The 27,600-nt window shown below is 33.0% G+C and overlaps 1 protein-coding gene and 1 long non-coding RNA gene across 2 annotated transcripts in view; one reads left to right on the plus strand and one right to left on the minus strand.

Annotated features, from left to right (window-relative positions):
- Positions 10,725-21,928, minus strand: LOC109362106. The gene is made up of 3 exons (XR_002109350.1): positions 21,918-21,928; positions 15,574-15,578; positions 10,725-10,970 (listed from the first exon to the last, which is right to left on the minus strand). It is a non-coding gene; the product is annotated as an uncharacterized LOC109362106 (long non-coding RNA).
- LOC109361872 overlaps positions 27,208-27,600 on the plus strand; it is a 1,159-nt gene continuing 766 nt past the window's right edge. Inside the window, exon 1 of the mRNA XM_019607403.1 lies at positions 27,208-27,519. Within this exon, the coding sequence (XP_019462948.1) occupies positions 27,208-27,519 (312 nt within the window). The remainder of the gene's footprint in view (positions 27,520-27,600) is intronic.

A 27,600-nucleotide genomic window follows, 5' to 3' on the forward strand; every position in this document is an offset into this window, starting at 1 on the left:
GTTGTTAATCCCAACTTACATTTTCCAGATTTTGTTCATCCTCTTTTCTTTCACTTTCTTTCTCTCTTCTTCCAACTTCTCCTGTTTTTACATAATTCTAACAGTGGTATCTAGAGCTAGAACGATCAACAGACAACCGAGGTGGTGCCAACGGTGGTGCAAGAGTCTTCAAGAGTGAAGCTCACGGTAGTGATCAAGCAGGGATTCAGAGGTGAAGAATTGGTAAGAAGAAAGAAGAAGAAGATGACAACTTCAAGTGGATTTGCAATGAATTTGCCCATTCTAGATGGGAAGAATTTTGATCATTGGAGCATTCAAATGAGGGCCATCTTCGGATTCCAGGAGTGCTTGGATGTGGTGCAGATTGGAGTTCAACCACTCAATGAAAACTCTACTGAAGTCAAGAGATTGGAGCATAGAGATGCAGTGAAAAGAAACTGCAAGGCAATGTTCTTGATACACCAGTGTGTAGACAAAGCAAACTTCAAAAAAATCTCAGCTGCAACCTCTGTCAAGGAAGCTTGGGAGATTCTTGACAAATGCTACTCAGGAGGTGTGAAGGTGAAGAAGGTCAGGTTGCAAATAATGCGTATATAGTTTGAGTTGTTGCAGATGGAAGATCAAGAATCAATCTCAGAATACTTCACTAGAATTCGTGCCCTGACCAACTCAATGAGAAGTTGTGGAGAACAAGTAAAGGATCAGGGCATTGTTGAAAAGATACTCAAAACACTCTCTGCCAAATTTGATCATGTAGTAGTAGCAATTGAGGAATCAAAAGACTTAGAATTCCTAACAATTGATGAGCTTCAAGGCTCATTGGAAGCACATGAGCAAAGGTTCTTGGAAAGGCTAACTGAAAGACAAACTCAGCAAGCCTTAAGTGTTCAATTCAAGAGGAAAGACAATGCAACACAACTTGAAAGACACAACAGAACCAGTGGAAAATGGCATGGAGAGAGGAGCAGTGAACCTGCCAAGTCAACTACACTTGAGCACAGGTATGGTACATCTAACTTGAATCAAGATATTGAGTCAAGAAGTGCTAATGCAAAGAGAAAGACCAATCTCAATGCAAAGAAGAAAAAAAGACAAGAGTAAGATCCAGTGTTACAATTGTAGTAATTGGGGTTATTTTGCATCTGAGTGCAAGCTCAAAAGGAGGAACAAGGAAGAAGAAGTCACGTTAGCAAAAGATGAAGAATCAGAAGAAGAGGTGTTGCTTATGGCTGAAAAAGTGAGCTCAATATCAGATGGCATTGAAATTGAGGACTCTAAATCAGAACAAACAAAGAATGAATCAAAAGAAGATACTCTAATGATGGTCACTACCAAGCAGCAACAACATCCAACATCAGACAATTGGTATCTGGATACAGGTTGTTCCAATCACATGACGGGTCACAGAGAATGGTTCACATCCCTTGATAGCTCAGTAAATACCAGAGTGAAATTTGTAGATGACAGCTCTATCAATGCAGAAGGAATATGCAAGATCTCCATCAAAAGAAAGGATGGAGTAGTCTCTTGTATCACAAATGTATTGTATGTGCCTAGGATGAAAAACAATCTTATAAGCCTAGGACAACTACTTGAAAAGGGCTATAAAATGAGGATGGAGGACAAGGTACTCAAGGTTTTCAACACTTAAGGTAGATTAATCCTGAAGGCTCCACTCTCTACCAACAGAACCTTCAAGATAGGAATCCACCTTAGTGATCACAAATGCATGAAGTCAGTAACTGATGAAACAAGAATATGGCACCAAAGGTTCTGTCATCTAAATCTCAAGAGTCTAGAGGAACTAAGCAGGAGTGAAATGGTGACTGGACTACCTGAGATCAACACTTCCACCAACATATGTGAAGATTGCATCATAAGCAAACATACTAGAAACACATTCACATCACAGATCTCAACAAAAACTAGCAAGCCTCTAGAAGTGGTGTACACAGATGTGTGTGTCACCTTAGAAGTTCAATCCATTGGAGGAAACAACTACTTTGTAACCTTCAAGGATGACATCACAAGGAAGCTCTGGATATATCTGATCAAGAAAAAGAGTGAAGTGTTTGACAGATTCAAAAGCTTTAAAGCACTAGCTGAAAATCAGAGTGGAAAGAGATTGCTGCTAATAAGAAGTGATGGTGGAGGGGAGTATGTCTCAAAAGAATAAACTGATTTCTGCAATAAAGAAGGCATCATACATGAAGTGATAGCACCATACACACCTCAGCATAATGGTACAGCTGAAAAAGTCAATAGATCCCTAATGAACATGGTAAGAGGGATGTTGAAAACAAAAGACTTGCCCAAAAGATTCTGGGGAGAGGCAGTGGTAACAGCAGCCTATGTGGCCAACAGAAGTCCAACAAAAAGGTTGAGAGGATCAACACCTGAAGAGGCTTGGTCAGGAAACAAACCAGATGTGAGACACCTTAGAGTCTTTAGGTCAATCTGCTTTAGGCACATACCAAATAACAAAAGGAAGAAATTAGATGACAAAGGAGAAAAACTCATTTTCCTAGGTTATCACACAACTGGATCCTACAAAGTATTTGATCCAAAGACTAACTCTACACTATATAGCAGGGACATCAAGTTTGATGAGACTCAAGCCTAGAATTGGCACTCAGCAGAAATCTCCTCAGACTCCTCAGCTAAAGTAAGTCAAATGAATCTAGAAGAGACTTATGAGCCACAAGAAAATGGTGTAGATGATGAGCACATCAGTGAAACAAACAACAGACCACAAAGACTAAGGCAACCACCAACTAGGTTGAGAGATTATGAGGTATTCTCTGATACTGCAATCACTGCAAATGGTGACTTCGTACACATGGCAATGCTGGCTGAAATGGAACCAATTAACTTCGAACAAGCAATAAAAGAATCTTGTTGGATAGAAGCTATGAAGGAGGAAATTGGCTCAATAGAAAGAAACAACACTTGGGAATTAACTACACTACCCAAAGGAAAGAAGGCAATTTCAGTCAAATGGGTGTACAAGGTGAAAGTAAAACCAAATGGAGAAGTGTCTAAGCACAAAGCCAGACTGGTTGCTAAAGGGTTCTTGTAGAAACCAGGTCTAGACTTTGATGAAGTGTTTTCTCCAGTTGCAAGAATTGAAACTGTGAGACTTGTTGTTGCAATAGCAAGTTCACTAAACTGGTCCCTTAGTCAACTAGATGTGAAGTCAGCCTTCCTGAATGGTCCCTTGGACAAAGAGGTTTATGTGACTCAACCTCAAGGATTTGAAATTCCTGGACAAGAAATGAAGGTATACAAACTGTACAAAGCTCTATATGGGCTTAGGCAGACACTAAGGGCCTGGAATAAAAGGATTGATGCCTTCTTCCTGAAACAAGGACTCACCATATGCACAAATGAACATGGAATCTACATCAAAGAATCATCCACTGAAGCACCAATAGTAATTTGCTTATATGTGGATGATCTCTTGATCACAGGTAGCAATGATGAGGCAATAGAGAATATCAAAACACAATTGAAGCAGGAATTCAAAATGTCAGACCTTGGAACTCTAGCATACTTCCTAGGAATTGAATTCACAAGAGTAAGAAGTGGAACTATGATGCATCAGAAGAAATACATCACTGAAATTCTCAGAAAATTTGGTATGCTCGAATGCAACATTGCCACAACACCAGTTAAAGTTGGTAACACTCTGTGCATATGAAGTCTTGATGAAGAAACAATTGATCCAACATTGTTCAGGCAAATAATAGGCTCATTGAGATATGTGTGCAACTCGAGACCAGATATATCCTATGGAGTAGGGGTAATCAGCAGGTACATGGAAGATTCTAGAGTCTCACATATGCAAGCAGCCAAGAGGATACTTAGATACTTGAAGGGAAGCCTAGACTATGGTATGCTCTTTCCCAAAACTGGACAAATGAAACATGAGGGAATATATGGCTACACTGATTCTGATTGGTGTGGAGACAAAGATGATAGAAAGAGCACCACTGGCTACTTGTTCAAATTCGAAAATGCAGCAATCAGCTGGAGCTCAAAGAAGCAGGAAGTTGTGGCACTTTCATCTTGTGAAGCAGAGTATATAGCTGCCTGTTTAGGAGCTTGCCAAGGTTTGTGGCTGAAGTCTCTACTCACAGAGATAGGAGTAAGCTCCACTAACACGATGGTGATATTTGTTGATAAAAAATCAGCAATCAATCTATCCAGGAATTCGGTTGCACATGGGCGTAGTAAACATATAGACACCAAATACCATTTCTTGAGAGATCAAGTTGAGAAAGGCAACTTGGAGTTAGAATTATGCACCTCCTTAGAGCAACAAGCGGATGTTTTTACAAAGCCACTTAGAAGAGAAGTGTTTGAGAAGCAAAGAAGACAACTTGGTGTTATGAGTTTATCAAGCTTGAATTAAGGAGGAGTGTTGAAGTTTATTGTATAATTTATAGCTTGTAATAGTGTAGGATAGTTTGGGCCTTGAAGCATTTTAATTGGGCTTAATTGTTTCAGACTTTCTATTAATAGAATGAGGTAGTTAGGTTGGTTGTTAATCCCAACCTACATTTTCCAGATTTGGTTCATCCTCTTTTCTTTCACTTTCTTTCTCTCTTCTTCCAACTTCTTCTGTTTTTACATAATTCTAACAATTCCAAATTACATTTAATCAAATAAACTTATTTTCACTAGTTGTAAGCTGCAATTTAATCAAATAAATTTATTTTCAATTCTAGTCAATGTTATTTATTAGTTTTTTAATTCGTATGCAAAATTTAAACAACAAACGTTATGAAACAAAATTTGTTCTCACCAAAATGCTCTTTATTTCGATCAACACTTTATCGAGGTAAAGCATTTTGTTGCCTCTTAATTCTTTAGAAAGGTGGCCCAAAAGTTAATCACACAAAGGTGTGAAAGAAGGGTACATATCTGGATTGATTTGGAAGAAGACCTGAAAATGAAGAAGTAAAATGCTCACTTTTTAAAAAAAGAAAGCATATAAGCCTAGTGCCTAAGCTTTAGAAATTCAATATGCTTCTGGATTGATTTGGAACATCCACAAATAACTTCACATCCTGAGAAGAAAATTACAATGGTATGTGTTAAACTTTTTTTCAAAATGAAATTTCCATTTTTTATGTTAAAAAAGACAAAGACAAGATTAGGTTATGTTTCTATTTCCTATTTTCATTTTCAGAAAATAGTTTTCATTTTCATGTTTTCATTTCTTGAAAACATGTTTGTTATTATCATTTTCATTTTCAAAATCTTTCAATGTAAACTTCACAAACCATGACACTTACCTTTATAACTAGTTCAATTCTAAATTTTAATAAATAAAGTGGTAATACAAATGATTTTGTCAGATGTCTTCATATTCGATATTTGCATTTTCTTTTTCAACGGATTTTATGCTAACAATATATTAATCATCTTTAATAGTTGGACTTGGTCATTAGCTACCACAAAGACATGCGGAAGGTCATAATGAGCATGATGCAATTGCAAATACTCTCCAAAAAAATAAAAACCCAACATAAATTATTAATATACAAATGCTCTATTATTTAATTAAGGTTGCAAAAAATTTAAGAGACGTCAATTTTTATACCAAAATTATATATTATCATACCCATCGTCGAACTATTTTAACAATATCATAAGAGATGCCAAAAAAGTTATTATGTTGAGAGATAAATAAATAAATAAATTCTATTATAAGAATGTATGGTGGTGAAAGTACTTATCAAATTTGATTTTAGTGTTTTATTGATAAGTGAAAGTGTAACATTATTTGATGTTTAAGATTTTGTACATGCTTTAAGAAAATATTAAATGATATAAAAAATTTGTACAATTTGACTAAAATAATCATATTTAATGCACTTCAAAAAATGTATTAAAAATGAAATGAAGAAAGGTGTAGTGAAAAGACGGGTAATAAATAAGGGCATAATAGGAAAGTAAAATATAAACGTGTATTGAGTTTTTAATACATCAAAAAAACTGGAAAAATATAAAAATGTTAAAACATATATAGAACAAATGAAATAAAAATTCTTAAGAAAATTCAATGAAATGTCATTGCTTCATTTTTTGAAAATGTTGGAAATGACATTTTTTCATTTTCAATATTTCAGGAAATGAAGATCATGTTTCCTAAAATATGAAACGAAAACAATAAGACAAACATATTTTCACACTCATTTTCTGATTTTATTGAAAATTCAATGAAATCAAAAAATGTCCAAATTAGTTTCTGGTTAAAACTAATGCTGACTTATCTTCAATGTACTATATTTGTTTGGTACATTCTACATTTTTTGGGTACATCAATGCAATATATTTTACATGATAACTATACAAAATTGAAAAGTAATGTAAAGAAACGATTGTGAGGGCATAGTATTTTAATTTGCGTGTAATGCATAGACAAGAAACTTTATCATACGAGAAGGTGATTTAGTTCATCCTTTTTAAAAGGATTTAATTAAACATGTAGAAAATCATTGTCCTTAAAAGTTAAAATGAGTTCGGGAGGATACAAAATGTGGGCATACAATGTCTTTTCCACATATAATGAGTAGTGCTAGTAAAATGAGACTATTTGTTGGGTATTTTGGAGTGATAATAACACAACCCCTAAACATATCCTCGTAATATCCTTCTTATTACTAATTAGAAAAACTTTACTTTTTGTATTTATCATGGTTATGAAAACGTGACCCTTCAACTGGAAAACCATATACTATATCGGTATAATATTTATAGAAGTTATCTAATCATAATGGTCAAAATTAATTGAAATTGATTTGTACTAGCTATATGATAGGCCAAATGGGCTTAATGATAAAAGGCCCAGAGTTCCCCCTAAATGGATGGCAGATTATATTATCTAGAACCTTCTATTTAATATTTCTGTCTTTAGGAATTTACCTTTCAATCAAGATGTTGCCAAGTGTAAGGCTAACATCATAATTAGGGTTTGCTTATTGTATTTAAATTGATCAGTTGTCCTTTAAAAGAATATATGAAAAATCTAGAGCATTGCTCAATCTCTTTTCTTCTCTTTAATTTCCAGAAATATTAACTTCATTGATAGAAACCCTCTATCAATTTGGTGCTTTCATATTCCTCATGCCTCCTAAAAACACTTCTCAACCATTGGATGATCCCTTGACCAACATTATGGAAAAACTCTCTTCTATGGAGCTCCATTTTGCTGCAAGACAAGAACTTATGCAACAAACCATGAACACTAGACATGAAGAGCTACAATCTGTCATTTCAGATCTGAAATCTCAGATTCAACCTAAACCACCTCCTTCTCCACCCCCTGGTTATTCTAACCAGTCATTCTCTATCTCTATTCACTCTTCTTCCTCCAATCCATATCCTAATCTCAAACCCCCAAAATTAAACCTTCACTCATTTGATGGATCTGAACCGTTGGACTGGATTTTTCAGGCGGAACAATTCTTCCAGCTATATCAGATTACTCCTCCAAAACGTATGGAGTTAATGCCTTTCTCCATGTGATAGGAGAAGCACTCAACTGGTGTAAATGGATGTTTCAAAATCAGCAACTCACAACCTGGGATGATTTTACTAGGGATTTACAACAACGTTTTGGTCCATCCGCGTATGATAACCACCAAGCGGAGTTGTTCAAGTTAAGGCAATTTACCACAGTTACTGATTACCAAAGGCGTTTTGAAAACCTTTCTAATAAGGTGATAGGACTTCCCCCTGAAATGATGTTAAATTGTTTTATTTCTGGTCTTAAAGTGGAAATTCGTAGGGAATTAGCAATTTTACAACCTCATTCAATTAGTCATGCTATGGGTTTAGCTAAGTTGATTGAGAGTAAAATTAATGATGAAAAACCAATGGCACGTTTTCCACGAACCACTCATCAGAACAGCGTCTCATCAGTCGTTGGATCCGTTTCTACCCCACAAAATAAAGTGGCCATTAAACGTTTAACAGCAGCCCAGATGCAAGAACGAAGGGCCCAGGGTCTTTGTTACCACTGTGATGAGAAATACATTTTTGGTCATAAATGCCAACCTAAGCAATTTTTCTTATTTGTGACTGATGATGATACTACTGAGTTATGCACTCTAGATTCAGGTTTGGACACACAGGTGGACATTTCTCCTACTATCACCATTGAAAATTCTCCATCAGAGAACCTTGAAGAGTTTGTTCATTTTCAACTCTCCGCCCAAGCACTCAAAGGCAACCCTTCCCCAAGGACACTAAAATTTCAGGGTCTTATTCATGGTCACCCGGTTCATGTGCTGGTTGACACAGGCAGTTCTCATAATGTTATGCAACCCCGCATAGCACAATTCCTCAGATTGGAGATTTTTCCTACCCCTCAATTTCCAGTAATGGTGGGCAACGGGGATCATATTTATTGCACCGGTGTGTGCAAAGAATCTCCACTACAATTGCAACAACAACTTTTTCTGGTACCATTTTACTTACTACCTATCCAAGGGGCTGATTTGGTCTTGGGTATCGAGTGGTTACAAACACTTGGACCTATTACCTCCGACTTTACTATACCATCAATGTCCTTCTCCTATGACAACAAACCCATTACTATCATCGGCCAAAATTCCCAACCACCACATATAGCTTCCCTAAAGCAACTAAACAGACTTTCACACACAGACTCTATTGCAGAAATATTTTGTATTTCCTTCCCTGAACCAAACCCACCTACTACTACCACTCTTTCACCCAACCCTACAAACCAAGAAATTCAAGCTATCCTAGACTCATTTACCCACATATTTAACCCACCCAAGGGACTCCCACCCTTCAGACCCCATGACCACCGTATTACCCTACTACCCAACTCCCAACCTGTTAATGTTAAACCCTATAGATACCCTCACCACCAAAAAGATGCCATGACCAAACTCTTATCTGATATGTTGCATGAAGGGATTGTCATCCCAAGTACAAGTCCATTTTCTTCTCCGGTATTGTTGGTGAGAAAGAAAGATGGAACGTGGAGATTCTGTGTTGATTACCGTAGCCTCAATGTTATTACAGTGAAGGATCGTTTTCCGATTCCTACAATTGATGAACTTATTGATGAAGTTGGAACTGCCAAAATTTTTTCAAAAATTGATTTGAGATCTGGATATCACCAGATTCGGGTTCGACCAGAAGATACACACAAGACTGCATTCCGGACTTTCGATGGGCACTACGAATTCTTGGTAATGCCGTTTGGGCTTACAAATGCCCCATCCACTTTTCAGTCCGCAATGAATGATTTACTTCGACCCTATCTACGCAAGTTTGTGCTGGTATTTTTTGATGATATTCTGGTTTATAGCCCTTCATTAACAGATCATGTTAGTCATCTTCAATTAATTTTAAGTTTGCTATCTGATCACCACTTTTATGCTAAAATGTTTAAGTGTACTTTTGGAGTGAAATCAGTTGCATATTTGGGCCATATTTTGTCAGCCAAGGGGGTTCAACCTGACCCCGATAAAATCCAAGCAATTAGTGAGTGGCCCGTTCCGTGTTCATTGACACAGTTACGCGGGTTTTTGGGCCTGACTAGATTCTATCGTCGTTTTATTCGAAACTACGCTGCTCACGCCTCTCCACTCACGGATTTATTAAAACAGTCCAAGTTTACATGGTCACCTATGGCACTAGATGCTTTTACACACATGAAACAAATAATGACACAAAGTCCTGTGTTAGTGCTTCCGGACTTCAATGTTGTCTTTGATGTTGAAACTGATGCGTCCGCATTAGCTATTGGAGCAGTCTTGTCACAAAATGGACACCCAGTTGCCTTTTTTAGCAAGAAACTCTCTCCTCGCATGCAAGCCGCCTTTGCTTATGTCCGGGAATTATTTGCTGTTACACAATCAGTAATGAAATGGCGTCAGTATCTTCTTGGCAGATATTTTCGAATTTTTACTGACCAACAGAGTTTGAAACACATGCTAACTCAGAGTTTTCAAACCACAGAACAACAACGATGGGCAACAAAATTACAAGGGTTTCACTATGAGATATTTTACAAACCTGGCCGTGACAATAGAGTTGTTGATGCTCTATCACGATGTGAGTCAACAGAATCGATCTTAGTGTCTTTGAGTTCCCCTGTCCCAACAGTCTTGACTCAACTTGCTCAGTATTATGCAACAACAGAAGGCAAACAATTAGTGGAAAGGCTTCTGAAATTTTCTCCAGAGATTTATCATGAAACAAATGGGTTGCTATACTACAAGACTAAGCTTTATATACCTGCAGATATTGGGTTGAGAGCAATCTTGCTTTCGGAATATCACTCCACTCCGACGGCTGGCCATTCGGGTCTCAAACCGACTATGGCTAGACTAGCAGCATCGTTCTTCTGGCCTGGACAGTACAAAGACACAAAGGAATTCATTAAGCATTGTCTTATTTGTCAACAGAACAAATATGTGCCAACAAAACTACAAGGTAAACTTCATCCACTACCTTTACCTCACCAAGTTTGGGAAGACATTTCCATGGATTTTATTACTTCCCTTCCTCCTTCACATGGGCACACCGTGATATGGGTTGTTGTAGATAGATTGACTAAATACGGTCATTTTGTTGCATTACCAAGTCATTTCACAGCAACGCAGTTAGCCAATCGTTTCACTACTGAAATATTTCGGCTTCATGGCACCCCAAGAACCATTGTGTCAGATCGGGATAAGCTATTCTTGAGTAGCTTCTGGAAGGAATTTTTTCGTCTGCAAGGAACAAAGCTTTGTTTTAGCACTGCTTATCATCCTGAATCAGACGGTCAAACCGAAGTAGTGAATAGAGGATTGGAAGCATACCTGCGGTGTTTCACCAGTGACCATCCAAAAAAATGGTACACGTTTTTGTCTCTTGCCGAGTATTGGTACAACACTTCTAAACATTCATCCACAGACATGACCCCTTTCCAGGCTCTCTACGGAAGACGTCCACCGGCCATCATTGACTACACAGCGGGACAGAGTTCAGACACAGAACTAAACATTTCCCTACATGAGAGGCAATTATTAATCACTCAGCTAAAAAATAATTTGTATAAAGCTCAACAAAGGATGAAGATATAGAGTGACAAACATAGAACTGACCGTGTTTTTAGCATTGGTGACTGGGTTTGGTTGAAACTTCAGCCATACCGGCAACATACAGTGGCAAGAAGAGTAAACCAAAAGTTGAGCAAGCGTTTTTTCGGTCCATACCAGATTCTCCGACGTGTAGGAATGGTTGCATATGAACTCACATTACCGGAAGGCTCCCAAGTGCACCCGGTTTTTCATGTTTCAAAGCTCAAACCGTTTTGGGGAACCCCTTCCATAATTACACAGTCTCAACCTGTGTTAAATTTAGAGGAAGGAAGCAATGAAGAAAAAAATTTAGAAAGTAAAGAAAAGGGAGAAGACAGAACAACAACTCATTCTGCAGTGTCAAAAACACAAAATGAACTACTGAGTTCCACTTTAAAGCTGAGGCAACACGTGAAAGGTGACACATCAGCTATAAAAGAAAAAAATAATAATTTTCGGAATTCAAATTCAAATATAGAGGAAGAAATTATTACATTGGGGTCCAAACAGCTAATTAATGGGAATACACAAGGGACCTTCACGGTTCCCCTTGTTCACGCTGCACAAGGATGGAACGAATTACCACATGGTAATTCAAAAGGCGCCACTGCCAGAGCGACACGCGTCCCACGCGTGACAGGACCGCAGCAGCTCCCTGCTGCACACTGCGCCACGCGTTCTGCGCCTTCCAATGACGCAGCGCCACGCGTTCTGCACACTGCAGAAATGTCAGCCGGTCAACAAAATCCCACCCTTATCTCTACACGGAAATCTGCTTCCTCCACTCAGAGTGTGCCACCTCGGATTCCCTATCCACAAGAATCTATCTCAAAGGATTTCAACACCTCTCCCTTATCTAGTCAATTGGGTTTAACGGATCCCATTCCAAATCCAATAGAACCAACCGAATTGGGCCTCAACCTTGAGGACAAGGTTGTTATTCATGGGGAGAGTATTGATAGGCCAAATGGGCTTAATGATAAAAGGCCCAGAGTTCCCCCTAAATGGATGGCAGATTATATTATCTAGAACCTTCTATTTAATATTTCTGTCTTTAGGAATTTACCTTTCAATCAAGATGTTGCCAAGTGTAAGGCTAACATCATAATTAGGGTTTGCTTATTGTATTTAAATTGATCAGTTTTCTTTTAAAAGAATATATGAAAAATCTAGAGCATTGCTCAATCTCTTTTCTTCTCTTTAATTTCCAGAAATATTAACTTCATTGATAGAAACCCTCTATCACTATACCGGTGGATTTACTTTTAAAATTATGAAATAACTTATTTTTATCAAAATATTGATATGAATGATGAAACTAATCACCATATTTGTTTATACTTTCAAAATTTATTATCAATTCACACCTTTTATTTTAATTAATGATGTAAATAAAAATATCTATCACATTCTTTATTAATTTTTTAATAATAATATTAATATAGTATATATGTATATCTAATTTCAACGGTACACGATTTAATTAATGTATTCTCAGTTGAATAAATATACTATTACCTTGATTTGATGACAATTACAGTGTTAATAACAGTCTTTTATATTCCCCAAATATTGGGATATATTTTTTTTCATTTAAAACTCACCTCTTTAAATATTTAAGGGATGTGTTAGGAGCAATATTCCATAAAATAATGAATTTTATTTGAGATTAATGACCTATATTTTTCTTTCCTTTTATTTATTGATCTCAAATAATGGACGACAATAGTCTTCTCATTTTTATTCTTCATAATTCAAAGTCATCCATAATGGAAAGTTGCATTATTCTCCCCACTTCGTACCTTTCTTTGACATTTTACTTAACGTGTTTCCAAACAAAACCATTAAAGTTGAACATTATGTTTTGACAACTCTATTTGGAATCAAGATAGAATTCCAATAAAAGTGAAGAGAAATGATGGAATGAGTGTCTTATAAGAAATATTGATTTATTGTCACAAACTATGTCATAAATTATATTTTACATTAATAAAAATATGACATGTTAATTAAAAATTTAAACATTTATAATTTTTTTTCTTCTGTTTTCACTTCATTATCATTAGTGCGAGATAATATTTGAGAAATGATTTGGTATAATAAATGTTTGTTCTCCTAGAAGACAATGTATCTCACCTAAGTTCATGAATTCAAGCCTATTAAAAACAAAAAGGTCTATTTCAAAAAACATATAAGCAGTCACTCAAACAATGATTCATTTCCAAGTAAAAAGTATTTCAAATATACACTTATAATGCATATAAACATTTTTCGATTCCTATATTTACATTTATAATGCACTTATATTGCATATAAACATTTTTATATTGCATATAAACATTTTTCGAGTTCTTATATTTACATCTAGAAAGGATACGAAATTCCTCATATACACTTATAAGGCATATAAACATTTTAAATTGGTTTATAACATTTCCTTCACTTTGGTTTAGCTTTCACGCAAACTACATTTACCCAATACAAATACCAATACCCCACTAAGCCTAATTTATGCTTTCTTTCCGTATGAGCAAAATCAATCATGACAATGACAAGGTTAGGGTTGATTTCATGAATCAAATGGAGGCAAATTTTTTTGCTATAAGCTCGAGACTACAGTATCCGGTTTAGTTTTCATGACCTTTCTACTATGATATTGGCCACGAAAAAAATTATAAAGAAACAAGTGGAAAAAACTTTGGAGGTGACCCTCTTATATTGCTCTCAGTATAATTGTTTTCCTTTGAAGTGAAAGCTGACTTATTGTATATAATTGGAATAATTGCTGCATATGCTACAGTTGAGGCACATGACTTCCAATGTTATGTACTTTGACCTAACTTTGCATGTGATTTATACACACGGTTGTAGTAAGATTATATACTCACTCAAAAAGTTCAAAGTATGTAAATAAATACCAATAATGGGTTGGTCCAAATAGAAGAACTTGATTCAGAAGTATTAAGTTTGGGGTTTAATCTCCTAATTCATGTTTATGTAAAGAAAGACTATGGTGAATTTTGGAGCATGAATTTTGTAAGATTGGACATATGCGGATGATCCATTACAAAGATCATTCTAATATCATATTAAAAATTGGTTCCACTATATTTTCATTCAAAAGGAGACTTATCTAAAGATATATACATTACTCTCTTGTTGGTCGGGTAAAAGATTATTGAAATATATGTGTATGTAAATTCAATATTTACTCAATGTTAGTTATATAGACCACCTCAAACAAAATATTACTTCTATGAATAAAATAAATAAATAACTACCTGAAGCTTATTGTATTACTTAACAAAAATATAATCTACACCTAAGAAATATCCTCCCTCCAAACCTCTGGATCATTAATAAATTATAATACATTTTCGTTAAATGTTAGTTTGAGAGTTGTATTTTAGAATGGAAAGAAGGAAAAATAGAGATTTTGGAGTCATAAAATATATTTATAAGATAACTTTCAAATCTTCTATTTTTATTATTTTCCCTCCAAAATCTAACTCTCAAACCAATCCTAAAAGAAAGAAATTACAATCTAAACTGCGAGTCTTAATCGTGCAACGTGTGTATGACGACTTGGAGTAACTAACCAAAGTTTGAAGAGATGGATTTGAGGAATTATAAAGGTTAACTCACTTTGGATAGTGACAAGGCACTACGATTAAGTGGTTAGTTTGTCTACCATCAATCTTATTATATGTTTTCTGCTATAAAAAGCTGATGATATGGATGTTTAATTTATTGTTTGGTTTGGTGTACACAATATAACGCATATATGCTTATCAAACAAAAATATATACAACGCATATATAATCGATTTTTTCATTGTAATTAACATCAACAGGTGACACCATCAGCTTTAATTTATACACGTTTATAATTGAGGAGAATTATATCTCTGCATGCTTTTCTTGTAATCCAATTGTAACTACATTTAATTCTAGCACACAGATGTGAAAGGATTATATTGACTGGGCAACATTTGAATGTGTATTTGGAAATAACCATTTCCATTAACTCTCTTCTGACACGTAATGAACAAATTTTCTTTAATGCGTGAATAGTATCCAACTCTACATCTCTAATATATATATATATATATTTATAGCATAGAGAAAAAGAAGTTATAAAGACAATGTAATAATTTATTATATTGTCACCGCATGATTTATTATTCATTTTCAATCATGATTAATTCTTAGATAAAAATATTTTAAATAAATGGTGGATGATATACTAATTGTGTATAAATCTTTATATTATTAGTGTATAAATATTACACTTTACTTTTAATTTTCTACTTTATATTCATGCAATAAAAAATAATATAAATAGAAAAGTATACAAATTCACGTCCCTATTTTATTGTCCATCAAATGTGTTCTTCGTTTCATTTAAATAAATAGAAGCATTAAATTGGCTTCTCTTTTTTATATTACATATTGACTTTTACTTAACAATAATGGACACACAGGATAGGTTGACCCGTTTCTTAATGATATATAACCCGAGTCCTTAATTATAATCATTAGTCATGAACATGATATTATTTATTATTTGTTAAATGCGTAGGTTAGTAATTAGTTTCTGTACTTTAAGTTGAGGCTGAGCCCTTAACTTGTTTGTTAAGTTACTGCTGTAGCAAGAGGAGAGGAAGTTTGTTTTTACAATTTTCAAAAACTGGTTATAAATAGGGAAGAGAATGAAACTATTCCAGAAAAAGGTGGCAAATAAATGCATATAAATTTCAAGCAAGAATTTAGTAATATAAAGCAAATTTCTAGTCAAAAGGATGTCTACCCTGTACTAAAGTTAACATTGTCTGGTCTGGACGAATTTAAAAACTTCATGTGATTTCAATGACACTTTATAAGAAAGAAAATGAAAAGCAAGATGAAAAGGTATATACCCTTGGCACCAGTGACTGAGTGTGTGAGCGGGAGAAAGGTGAGGAAAAGGTATAAGTGAAATGAGAGTTAGAATGCTCTCAAGTACATGAGAGATAAGTACATCAAAAATAATGTTTTTTAGTATGTGACTCTTTTATGATATATTTGCCCTTTAATATAAGTAAAGAATAACAATTTGTATCTCGATACCAGAAATGATTATTGTCTGTGAAATGGAGGTTGTGGATCCTTTGCAGTGAAGTTTAGTTAATGGTTTCACAAATCCTTTTAGTGCAAGTTAAAGAATAAAATTATGAGTTTAAAAGTTACTCACCATCCTAGTTTTTTATATGGTCAATTCATTATTCATATCTTCATTATCATCAGAGATGGCAATATGTTTGACGGGATCCGAGTAGTATATTATCTGGACATGTCTTGTTGTTTCATTTTTGGATCTAGACCCGCCCCATACATATGCTCATACTCGTTGGGTTTACTACCCACAAAGCTTTGGGTATCCAACGGATCTACGGGTATGTACAAATTAAAAAAAAACATTAAAAATAATTTCCAGTAATTTATGTAATTATGTATTTGTTTATTACAATATTATATTATTTAGGTAATTTACAAGAGAAAAAATTATAAAAAATAATTTAAAATTTTAAACACATTTTAAATTGACTATTTAAACATTATGACATAAGTTGATTTAATAAGAATTGTACAATCAACATAATATTGTATCACACATATCAAATAACAACATAACATCATATCATTACTTAAACAATGTAAAATCAGTGTTTAACAATATATCAATTATATTTACAAATTAACAATTTAACATTAAGGATTAACAATATATATATTTATATATATGGATCCATAACTTTCGTATCTTAGGCATCAATTCTAGGAAAATTTGATGGTATAAATCTACTCATTAATTCAAATAATTGGATTTTTCTATAATTGATAACTAAGATGTGAAGTAAGTTGTTTAAAATTACTCATGTAGTAAGTGGATCATTTCCTATATATATATAAAGGAATAGCGGGTTCGAGTATCTCTGGGTCTGAGTACCCCATTACCTAGACCCCAGACTTATCCAACAGCGAGTCTTAAAATCTCGGGTCTCATTACCCACGAGATCAAAAACACAGACCAAGACCAAACCCGTTGCGGGTATTTTGTGGATACACAAAGATCCGGGTACCCATTGTCATTCCTAACAATCATTTATTATCAAATAAAAATAATAAATGAATAGTGGACCGGATGGTAGAGTAAAAAATATTATATGGACAAAAACTATTATTATTAACAAAAATTAATGTGCAAGACCTGTCTCTAATTTATTTTGAAGAAAATATCCTCAACCAGAAAAGTACAAAGATGAATTTGTTCTAAAAGTGATTTCTTATGTGCCTAATATATAAATTTTTAAAAGTAAATCAGGTGGATCAATACCAGAAATTAAACTTTTGCTGCAACTTCCCCCTCCCCTAAATTATTTATGTCTTGGCATGTAAAGCTAAAGAATCTAGAGTCTTAGAGATAGAATTATGCAAAGATCATTGTCCACATGAAGAGATCAAAATTGTGATATTTCTCATTCTAATTCCACTATTATGTTCACGAAAAGATCTCCAAACTATATATGCTGTATGGGTATTGGGATGCAAATCATGTGATCCTCTTCAACTTTATGAATTTCATATAATTTTATGTGTACTAACTGCTAAAGCAGAGGAACCTAAACATATAAGTAAAATAATTGGTAGATACCTCTAATTGATCCTTTGCACCGAAAAATAAATTACCTACCAAGTGTCGAGAACCACCAATTGCGTTGCAGATACCATGCAAGTTATATGCTATCTTTTGGAAAAGGACTAATAAATTCTTTTACCTTAACTTTTGTTATGTATGTTGCGGTAAATTTTGTTGGTTATTTCATTCTTCAAACTTTTTGGTTATGTAATACTAATCTTTTTGTCAAAAAAAAAATCAAAAATTAACAAAAAGAGTCTGTTAATTAATAGCCAGCATTGCCACAAAAGAGTCCCATGATGGTTTTTTAGGTAAATTTTATTAAGGGATTGACATTGCATAACTGAAAAACTTTAAGAATCAGAACTACTAGAAGAAAATTTTGAGAACAAATTCCACAGATGAATAAAAAATGAGAAATAAAAACTAAATTTAAACCTTGGAAAAGACGTTTCTCTCACACATTTCCCTTTTTTTCTGTTTCATTCTTTCTATTTTTTATTTTCTTCTCCTATGTATTCTAAAGCTTGGCTCTTCGGATTCCTTTCAGTATACACGCATTCTTGGAAAAGAAGGTCAAACTCACCAACAAAATGAGCACACTATCTATAACATCAAAGAATTAGGTAGGAAAAGAATTTGCCAAAAACAGGAATTGATAAAGATTTTTTTTAAAAACTTAGTCAAAATAATGTGTCGATTGACAAGAGTACAATGAGAGGAATGGAGATTTGTATTAAGATTGTATTTGGTTAATTGCATATGGCATGCAAAAATATATGTGGACAATCTTTGAGGTGGTTGAATATGAGTGGTGATCCTCTATCCTTGTTTGTGTCCACATTAGTGTATTAGATCAATAATATGGAATTTTTTACTAGTATAATTTGATTGAATAAAGATATAGAGAGACATAATTTAATATGTGTATCTCAAAAGTGGGGCACTTTCAACCATGGAGATTATGGCCCTAGACTGTGCAAAGAGTTGGTTACTTATCAATTTCCTTGCTTTATATATCCACCATCCCTTGAATTTGATCATGTATTTCATTTAGAATTGGCTAGATAATTATATCTTATATAGAGAGAAAGCACTCATGTGAAATTGACTTTTTTAATCTCCTTTTAGAAACTAGACGCCATATGCCCAAAACCATATTTGTTTGGCCTCAAAGTACATAACATCTTAAGAGTAAAATACTTTTTCTTTGTCCTAATATTATGTTGTGAAAAACAAAATTAGATAAGATAAAAAAATATATTCACAATGTATAAGTTTTATATAATATTCATATTTAATCATCAATGATTCATCAAAAAACTAATTCAAATAAATGGTGAATAATATATTGATTGCATATAAATTTTTACATTGATAGTGTAAGATATTACACTCATTAGATAAATATTTGTTGTATTATTTATAAAATAGGACTTTGTAAACGTGCCTTTAATTAGGGCATATATTAATCAAGAAAATTTTAGAAATTGTAAAATGAATATTAGAAGCATTAGTATCTTGAAAAAAATTAAAAATATTTAAGAAAATATCTTTGTCTGTTTTGAATTATATGACAAATCATTTATATCCTGGTGTCCTAAACATAATCCTTCAAAGCAATATTTCACAACCAACTCCCAAAATTTTTTAGACATGATAAATTGGTTAACTAAGTTGCTTATATATTTTTAGACCAGAATCAGTTTCTACCATGTTCATCCTTCTATTTGATGCGACCTTCCCCATTGCAGCAAATTAATGTATTTTTTTCTCCTCAAGATTAAGTGTTGAACAAGGATAAGAACGCATAATAATGTTATGAAGTTTTCAAAAGTTACACTTTGATAAAGCTTCCTCTACTACTCTCCATATAGTTCTGCTCTGATTGGACTATTCTTCAATATTATTTCTCTATCCTATCATAAATTTTTGACAAAATTTTATATAGCTAATAATAATGTGTAATTCAATATGATTCTCTATTGTTTTTTATTTATAATAAAAAAGCTAGCGTAGCTGCCTGAGAACATAAGCACGTTTTATACACATTAGGTTTCCGCTTTTGCTAATTTGAGTGCATGCTTTCCATTGTGAATCATCAATGTATATCTTCCATGACATTACTTAAATAATTATTCAAAGCTAGACAAAAGATCATGGTTAATCCACTTTCATATGCAAATGTCCAACCCACACCTTATCCAACTTTGTGGTTATCAGATTCAACCATTAGAACATATTAGCGTGCCGGTTGTAAGTCTAAGCGATAGTGCAAACGGAAGACCCCCAAAAAATACACTTACAAATTACAATAAATTGAATAAAGATAAAAAAAAATATGTACTAACATTGTATGAGTTTTGTACACTAATATTACATTATCTATCATTCATATTTAATTATTATTGACTTTTCAAAAAAGTAGTCCAAACAAATAATAAAAAATATAATGACCGTATATAAATATTTACACTGAGAATACATACATATTATATTAATTGAATAAACGATATCAAATGACCTTAAAATGTACACAATATGTATTAGATAGAGTTTTAAATTGTGGTCCTTCGTCAACCACAATAGTATTGGTGTTATAGGACTCTCTATAATACATACTGAATATAGTTGTAGTCACATTTATGTCATCTCCTTGTATTTTTTACAAGCTTGATAAACATAACATAATTACAAACGAAAATTAAAATCCTGATATTAGAGTGCACTCTATAAGATAATAATAATAATTCTCAAGGATAAGGTGATACATGTTTAAGAGGGGAAATGATTCCGCCCGATAGAGAAACAATTGATCACGTTTACACTTATACAGATGAGTAAAATTATCATCCCATTATACTTCAAGTATAAAAATGTTAAACCATATTAGAATATAAATTTTCTCTTTGTTTTAAAAATATCTATATCTTTATTACTGGAGAAAGATCAAACTCATTTTAGTGATGTAAAGCAATAAATTTGATTAGAAGACGTTTAAGAATTTAACTAAAAGCACAAAGATTCGGGGAGAACAAAGTGATACTGTTTGCACATTCATTCTTTTTTTATATATAATAACTCTTACACTGTTCCCTATTTAGATATAGAACAACACAAATACTTCTCAACACCTAGTCCCAAAATGTGGGAAGAGATAACGTGTGAGGAAAAACAATGAAAACAAGCTCAAATTTGAAACTGGGATAGACATGAAACCCACATCCAATTACATCGTTTGTCTCCAAAGGATGAGTCCACTTCTGGTTTTTGTCACTGTCGTGTCAATCAGAGAAATTAATTAAAAATATATGGTAACAGTGTCAATAGGCTATCGAAAAGTCATTTCTACACACAAGTGGGATGAATTATTTTTCCCTCAGCAACACAAAAGGCTGAAGAATTATGCTGTTTAAGGCAGATATAGGACAATAATGGATAGGAGTAAGTATAGCAATGCACGATAATGGAAAGGAGTGACAAGAGTGCATTGGTCACACAAAGTAAGCAGCTAGCTAGGGACACATTTATTTGCCAGAGTTGATTGTTGAGTAAGTTGCAATGGTTGGGGTGGGGCATCATGGCCAGCTATCCGTTTCCACCTCAAACTGTAAAAATAACAGAGTGGCCTATTGTCTTTCAAGGTGATGGTCAAGTATATTACATTAAAAAAAAGTCGTTATAAATGAAAGGATGGTAAACCTAAATAATAATTAACTAGATAAATATAAATTATAGATAAATTCAAATAAAATAAAACTAATTTAATCATATATAAAATAATATTCTATTAATCGAAATATATATAACAAGAGTTGGGATATCCCTGGTACTACATAAAGAATTCAGTTTCATGTAACACATCTCAAGCTTAAAGCTTATATTACAAAAAGTTCTATTCAAAATGAAAAAATCAAACTAGTTCTACAAAATCATCATAAATGTGTTGCAATTACAAAATTTATTGATATAACCACCACAGAATTAACTGATAAGAAAATTCACAGATGCCAAAATTTATTATCGGAAGAAAATGAATCACTAGAATGATTGTTGGTAAAAAGATAAACAATTGGAATAATCACCATCAAAATAATCCTCAATCAGAAAAGAAATAACCACTAACATAATTCGTTAATAAGAAAAAAACACCACCAAAAAAATTATCATTTACTCCAATACTTGACCCTTTAGTACTGGAATAAGGAGAGATGAATAAAATTTTATATTTTAAATTTATTTACTTTTGAAAAATAAAAATATGGGTTCTTCAAGTTTTTGTGTGCCACATGTCAAAGTCTGGACACAGTAATAAACTCTCCAGCATCTCAACCAGATGCTACCACTGCTTTAAATGCATTTTATAGCTAGTATATGTTTGTCTATCCTAGAATGTGAATAAGTGATTCTCAAAGTTGAAAATTCCTCAAAACATTCCTTCGAAATATTTTCCAAGGAAATTCCTTAAAAATGATTTATGATACACTCTTTTTAACAATTTTTTATATTTCATAATTCAATTGAAAATTTTGTGATTTTATCTTAGATTTTTTAAGTAAAGCCATAAAAAAATATATACATTGCCTTGTAGTGAAATTGAGTGTGAGGAGGAAATTGTCTTTTTTTTTACGTTAACGAAACGTATGTGAACCTATAACTATGAAGTTAATTTCTTTTAAGACGTATGATTATTTTTCCTACCAAGTGTCATTTTTAATATCAAACATTACCTTTTAATTTTTTAAATTATGGATGGGGATCTGTTCTCCTCTGTCCCTAATCAATCATAATAAAATAAACATTGATAAAGTTATAAATATTTAATTTTTTTTAACTAATGACATAATATGATTAGTTTGTTACAAGTCTTGAGACAAGCTTTGGAATAAACTTTGAGAGAGTATATCCTCCTCCTTAAACTATTAGATTAACTCATTCTTGATGAGTGAGAAATTACGTATATAAGTGCAAATAGATATCTTCATATTTTACATTGTACGATACCTCGAAATACTCTCTCTGTCTGCAAAGTAAAACAATGTACTCAGTACTTCAATCTTCTTGGGACCCTAATGATAGGAGTTTCATGCATCAAAAGGACTACCATTTTATTATCATTTATCAAGAAAATATATAATTTTATATTACTTTCTTTACATTTACTATAGCTGAAAATGTGTTTGGTGCAAGAGCAATTTTAATGAAATAAAAAGTTTATATTTTTCCTTTATATCTACTGATGAGACGCATATTAATCATGGAAGTCTGATGTAGGATTAGATAGCTTTTTTCCTTTTCTTTCTATAAAATTAAAAAACAGTGAATACTAGTATATTACTACACAGACTACCTAATGCTAATACTGCAACCATTCTACAACAAGAAGAATTAAGCCATATTATAATGCTACTCCTGCAACCATTTTGATTAGGAAATATCACAATTATTGGATCTAGATTCTAGTGGTCAATATATTTGAATATTTTATAATATCATGGCATCCTAAGTCTTAATTAAATCACCTTTTAACAGATGTATGTAAAAGAGTTACTAAGTAGATCAAAACAGCATATTATAAAATATTATATATGGAGAGAGAGTGAAAAGTGTGAGAAAACCAGAAACATAAAAGTTGATCAAGTTATGATGAAAAGACCAAGTTCATTTTTAAATACAAAAACACAGTTTGTTAAGAATCTATGCTGTGTAGTATTTGTGCAGACTGCAGAATCTGAAGGCACAGTTCAATTTGTTTCCAGGGATGCAAACAAACTCTAGCTGTGTCCCTTAATTTATGAATATGGTGACTGCAAGTGATTTCTAAAAAGTTTCAGACAATTAATTCTTTTTTGCAATGATGAAATTGGCTTTTTCCTTTTGACAATTCGTGAAGTAACTATACTTAAGTCAGATTAATTGATGTAGTAGTTTTAGCTGAAATGCTTAATCAACTCATTAGAGATTTAGATATTGCAATTGTATTAAATGCTTAATAACTCATATTAGAGACTTTGACAGTTGTATTATTGCAATTCTACAGTAATAGATGAACTGTCTCAGACTCAAGCGGTCCGATGGATGAAAAATACATGTGGTTTAAATACATAAAATAAACATTGACGTAGTGCTATTAAGAAGGGTGTTATTGGCAATTATTGTATTGTGTTGTACTGTTGTGGACTTGTAAGGCTTTACCTTAATATATATTGATAGTATAAGAGTTTTATACACTATTAGTCTATCATATATGCATTTTTAATTATTATTGAATTTTTAAAAAACAATACAAATGATTAATAGATATTGTATTTTTCCAATATAAATTTATACATTAATAATATATAGATATTACAATCTTTCACTTAATTATGTGGTCTTTCGGAATTTTTTCTCAATGTACCAAATATCCCATAGGCTTTTAGACCTGCCTATCTTTTTAAGTAGTAATTCATTGCAAGCTATATATGCCTCCATTGAAGTGATATTATTTTTTGCGGATGACTATTTTTTTTTTCAATTTGGTACTTCAATTTTTTTTTCCCATTTCATCCCCTTAATTTTGCTAACGCTTTTACGTTAGTCCTTCGTCAATTATTTTGTTGATGTCATCAACGATCATCCTACTGTATGTTAGTTTAGTGAAAATGACATTATTTTATGCATATTTTATCCTCTAAAATGACAATGTCATCTTGATACACCATTTTCTTTCATTACTAATTTGGTGCTTGCAAGATTAGGATTTGAGAGAGAGATGATGAAGGGGTAGGGAGAAGAATGGTAGCTATAATAGTAGTTTAGGATTTGAGAATGGAGGAAACGGGGGATAGTGAAGGAAAATGAAGAGAAATGGAGCAAAATGGAAAAGACAGAGGGCCATAGTGAAAGGTAGCCATGAATTTGGATGGCGGCTGGTTCGGTAAAGAATGGGGATGTTTGAGGAATGACCAAAACGATGCCTTTTTGCAACTGGTTGACGTCTCCAAATTAAAAATTGACTATTCGAAATTTCGAAGGATTAACATGAAGCATAAGCAAAGTTGAGGGACTGAAATGAGAAAAAAAATTAAGATATCAAATTAAGAAAATAAATTAAGTTGAGGGAACAAAATAATTGTTTTGCCAATATCCTAGCATTGAAAGAAGAAATATATTATTTTGAAATTTGATATGTAATAAGAGGTTAATTAAAAAATAAAATATAAATATACATTAATTTCTATAACAATAAAAAATGCGAAACAAATATCAAAGGATATTAAAGAGAAAAGCAAAAGACAGAATTAAGTTAATTTTTTGTAACAAAAACTATCAAATTTTAATAGTCGTTCGAAAATTCACATATATGGTGCACCTTGACCGAAAATTTACGATTTTGGTGCACCTTTTTGGAAAATTACAAAACTAGTGTAATTTTCCTGAAATCGGCAATGGAATTGCCTATTTCAGTATTTTTCTCTCACCAACTCCCCCCCAAAATTGGCACTAAGGGTGGAGTTTTATTAAAGTAATTTTTTTTCTCTCTCCCCTCCTAAATCGGCAATGGGAGGGGAGATTTATATATATATTTTTTTATTTTTTTCTCTCCCCTATAATGGGGGAGTTTTTGTTTTTTTCTCTCTCCCTAAATCGTCAATAGGGAGTTTTTGATTTTTTTTTTTAATTTTTGAGAGTTATATTATTAGTTTTAGGGTTTAAACACTAAACCTAACAACACACAAAATCGAGACTACATGGAGTTTTATTAAATAAGGGAGAGAAAAAATAAAAATAAAAATATATATAAATCTCCCCCCACATTGCCGATTTAGTGGGGGAGAGAGAAAAAATTAGATTTAATAAATCTTCCCCCTAGTCCCGATTTTGTGTTTTGTTAGGGTTAGTATTTGAAAAATTAAACCCTAAAACTAATAATATAACTCTCAAAAATAAAATAAAAAAAATCAAAAACTCTCTATTGCCGATTCAGGGAGAGAGAAAAAAACAAAAAAAAAACAAAAACTTCCCCATTGTCAATTTAAGGGGAGAGAGAAAAATTAAAAAAAATATATATAAATCTCCCCTCCCATTGCCGATTTAGGAGGGGAGAGAAAAATAAATTACTTTAATAAAACTCCCTCCCTAGTGCCGATTTTGAGGGGAGTTGGAGAGAGAAAAACACTGAAATCGGCAATTCCATTGCCGATTTCAGGAAAATTACACTAGTTTTATAATTTTCCAAAAAGATACATCAAAACGTAAATCTTCGGTTAAGGTGCACCATATATGTGAACTTTCCATCGTTAGGTCATGACAGTTTTCTTAACACATGGCCGAAGGGGGAAAGAAGTGACGTGAATGGTTGTAGTATACTTGGACCCTTACTTGATTTGACGTCCAAAATGATGATGATTGAATTTACATTGAGCCTACATTATTCACTTGTATAAGTTTGGCAACATTAATCAATCAATCTATCTGTTTACTTTCTAATTAATAATTATTAAATCATTCTATTTTTTAGTGATGAGTCATAAGTCGTCTGATGGTGAAGAAGGTGATCGTAAGGAATGAAGTACAGGAGGTTGTTCAACAAAAAATGAAAGTCATAAGGTATTTAGATGATAAGGTATAAGAGCTTGATGTTAGAGTTTCACCCAACAAAATACAAACATACTAATATTTGTTTTAGTATGTTAGTGATTGTGACAGGATTAATATTTGGATCAATAATATTATTTTGTTTTATATATAAAAATTTAGGCATCTCACGCCTGTTGTCTTGGAAACCTATTAATTTACCTGAGTTGGATATAATTGGTTTGATAGTATATCAAAGGTGTTACAATATTAGGTATGCCTTGAGTCCTTGCATCTGTGCATGCATTATGTGTGCTTCTTTAATATAATTATTTTTCCTATAAAAAAAGTGTTATGCTGTAATTGGTTTAAAGTAAGTTTTGTTGATTTTGTAGTAATTGTTTTGTAATTCATAGCTTATTGTATAGGATGATTGAGTTAGTTTAGCACATTACTATAAATAGAAATCATAACAACCAAATTAGTTATGAGTTTCTATAAATAGAATTGATCAAGCTTGATATGTGTGTGCATTGAATACATTGAAAATCAGTGAATTACTTTCCCCTTCTTCCTTTTCTTCTCTCAAATTCTCTCCTCTATAATCTCCTTAAGATTTCTTCACTCACTCTCTTCTCTTCTTCTCTTTCGTGTTCTGCAAGTAATGCAGTAAAGAGAAACCAAAGGAACTTGGTTTCTGAATTCCAACAGAGAATTCCAACAGTGGTATCAAGAGCTTTAGGATCGGGATCAGTGGTAGTGCCAAGATTGGGTGCAAGAGGCTTCAAGAAGTGAAGCTCACGGATTGAGAATTAAGGCTGCAAAACAAAAGGGAAATCAGAGGTGTAGAAGAATGGCAAATTCGAATGGCTTTGCAATGAACCTTCCAATCCTATATGGGAAAAATTATGAACATTGGAGCATTCAAATGAAGGCAATCTTTGGATTTCAAGAATGTCTTGATGTAGTGAAAGGTGGAATGCCAACTGTAGATGAAAATTCAATGGAGTATAGGGAAGCAAACAAGAGAGATTGCAAGGCAATCTTCTTGATCCACCAATGTGTGGATAGAGCCAACTTTGAAAAGATCTCTGCAGCATCTAGTTCAAAGGAAGCTTGGGAGATATTGGAGAAGAATTATTCTGGTGGAAAGAAGATCAAGAAGGTGAGATTGCTGACACTCAAAAGACAATATGAGTTGATGCAAATGGATGAGCAAGAATCCATAGCTGAGTACCTCAACAGA

This window comes from Lupinus angustifolius, chromosome LG12, assembly GCF_001865875.1.
Source record: "Lupinus angustifolius cultivar Tanjil chromosome LG12, LupAngTanjil_v1.0, whole genome shotgun sequence".
NCBI classification, from domain to species: domain Eukaryota; kingdom Viridiplantae; phylum Streptophyta; class Magnoliopsida; order Fabales; family Fabaceae; genus Lupinus; species Lupinus angustifolius.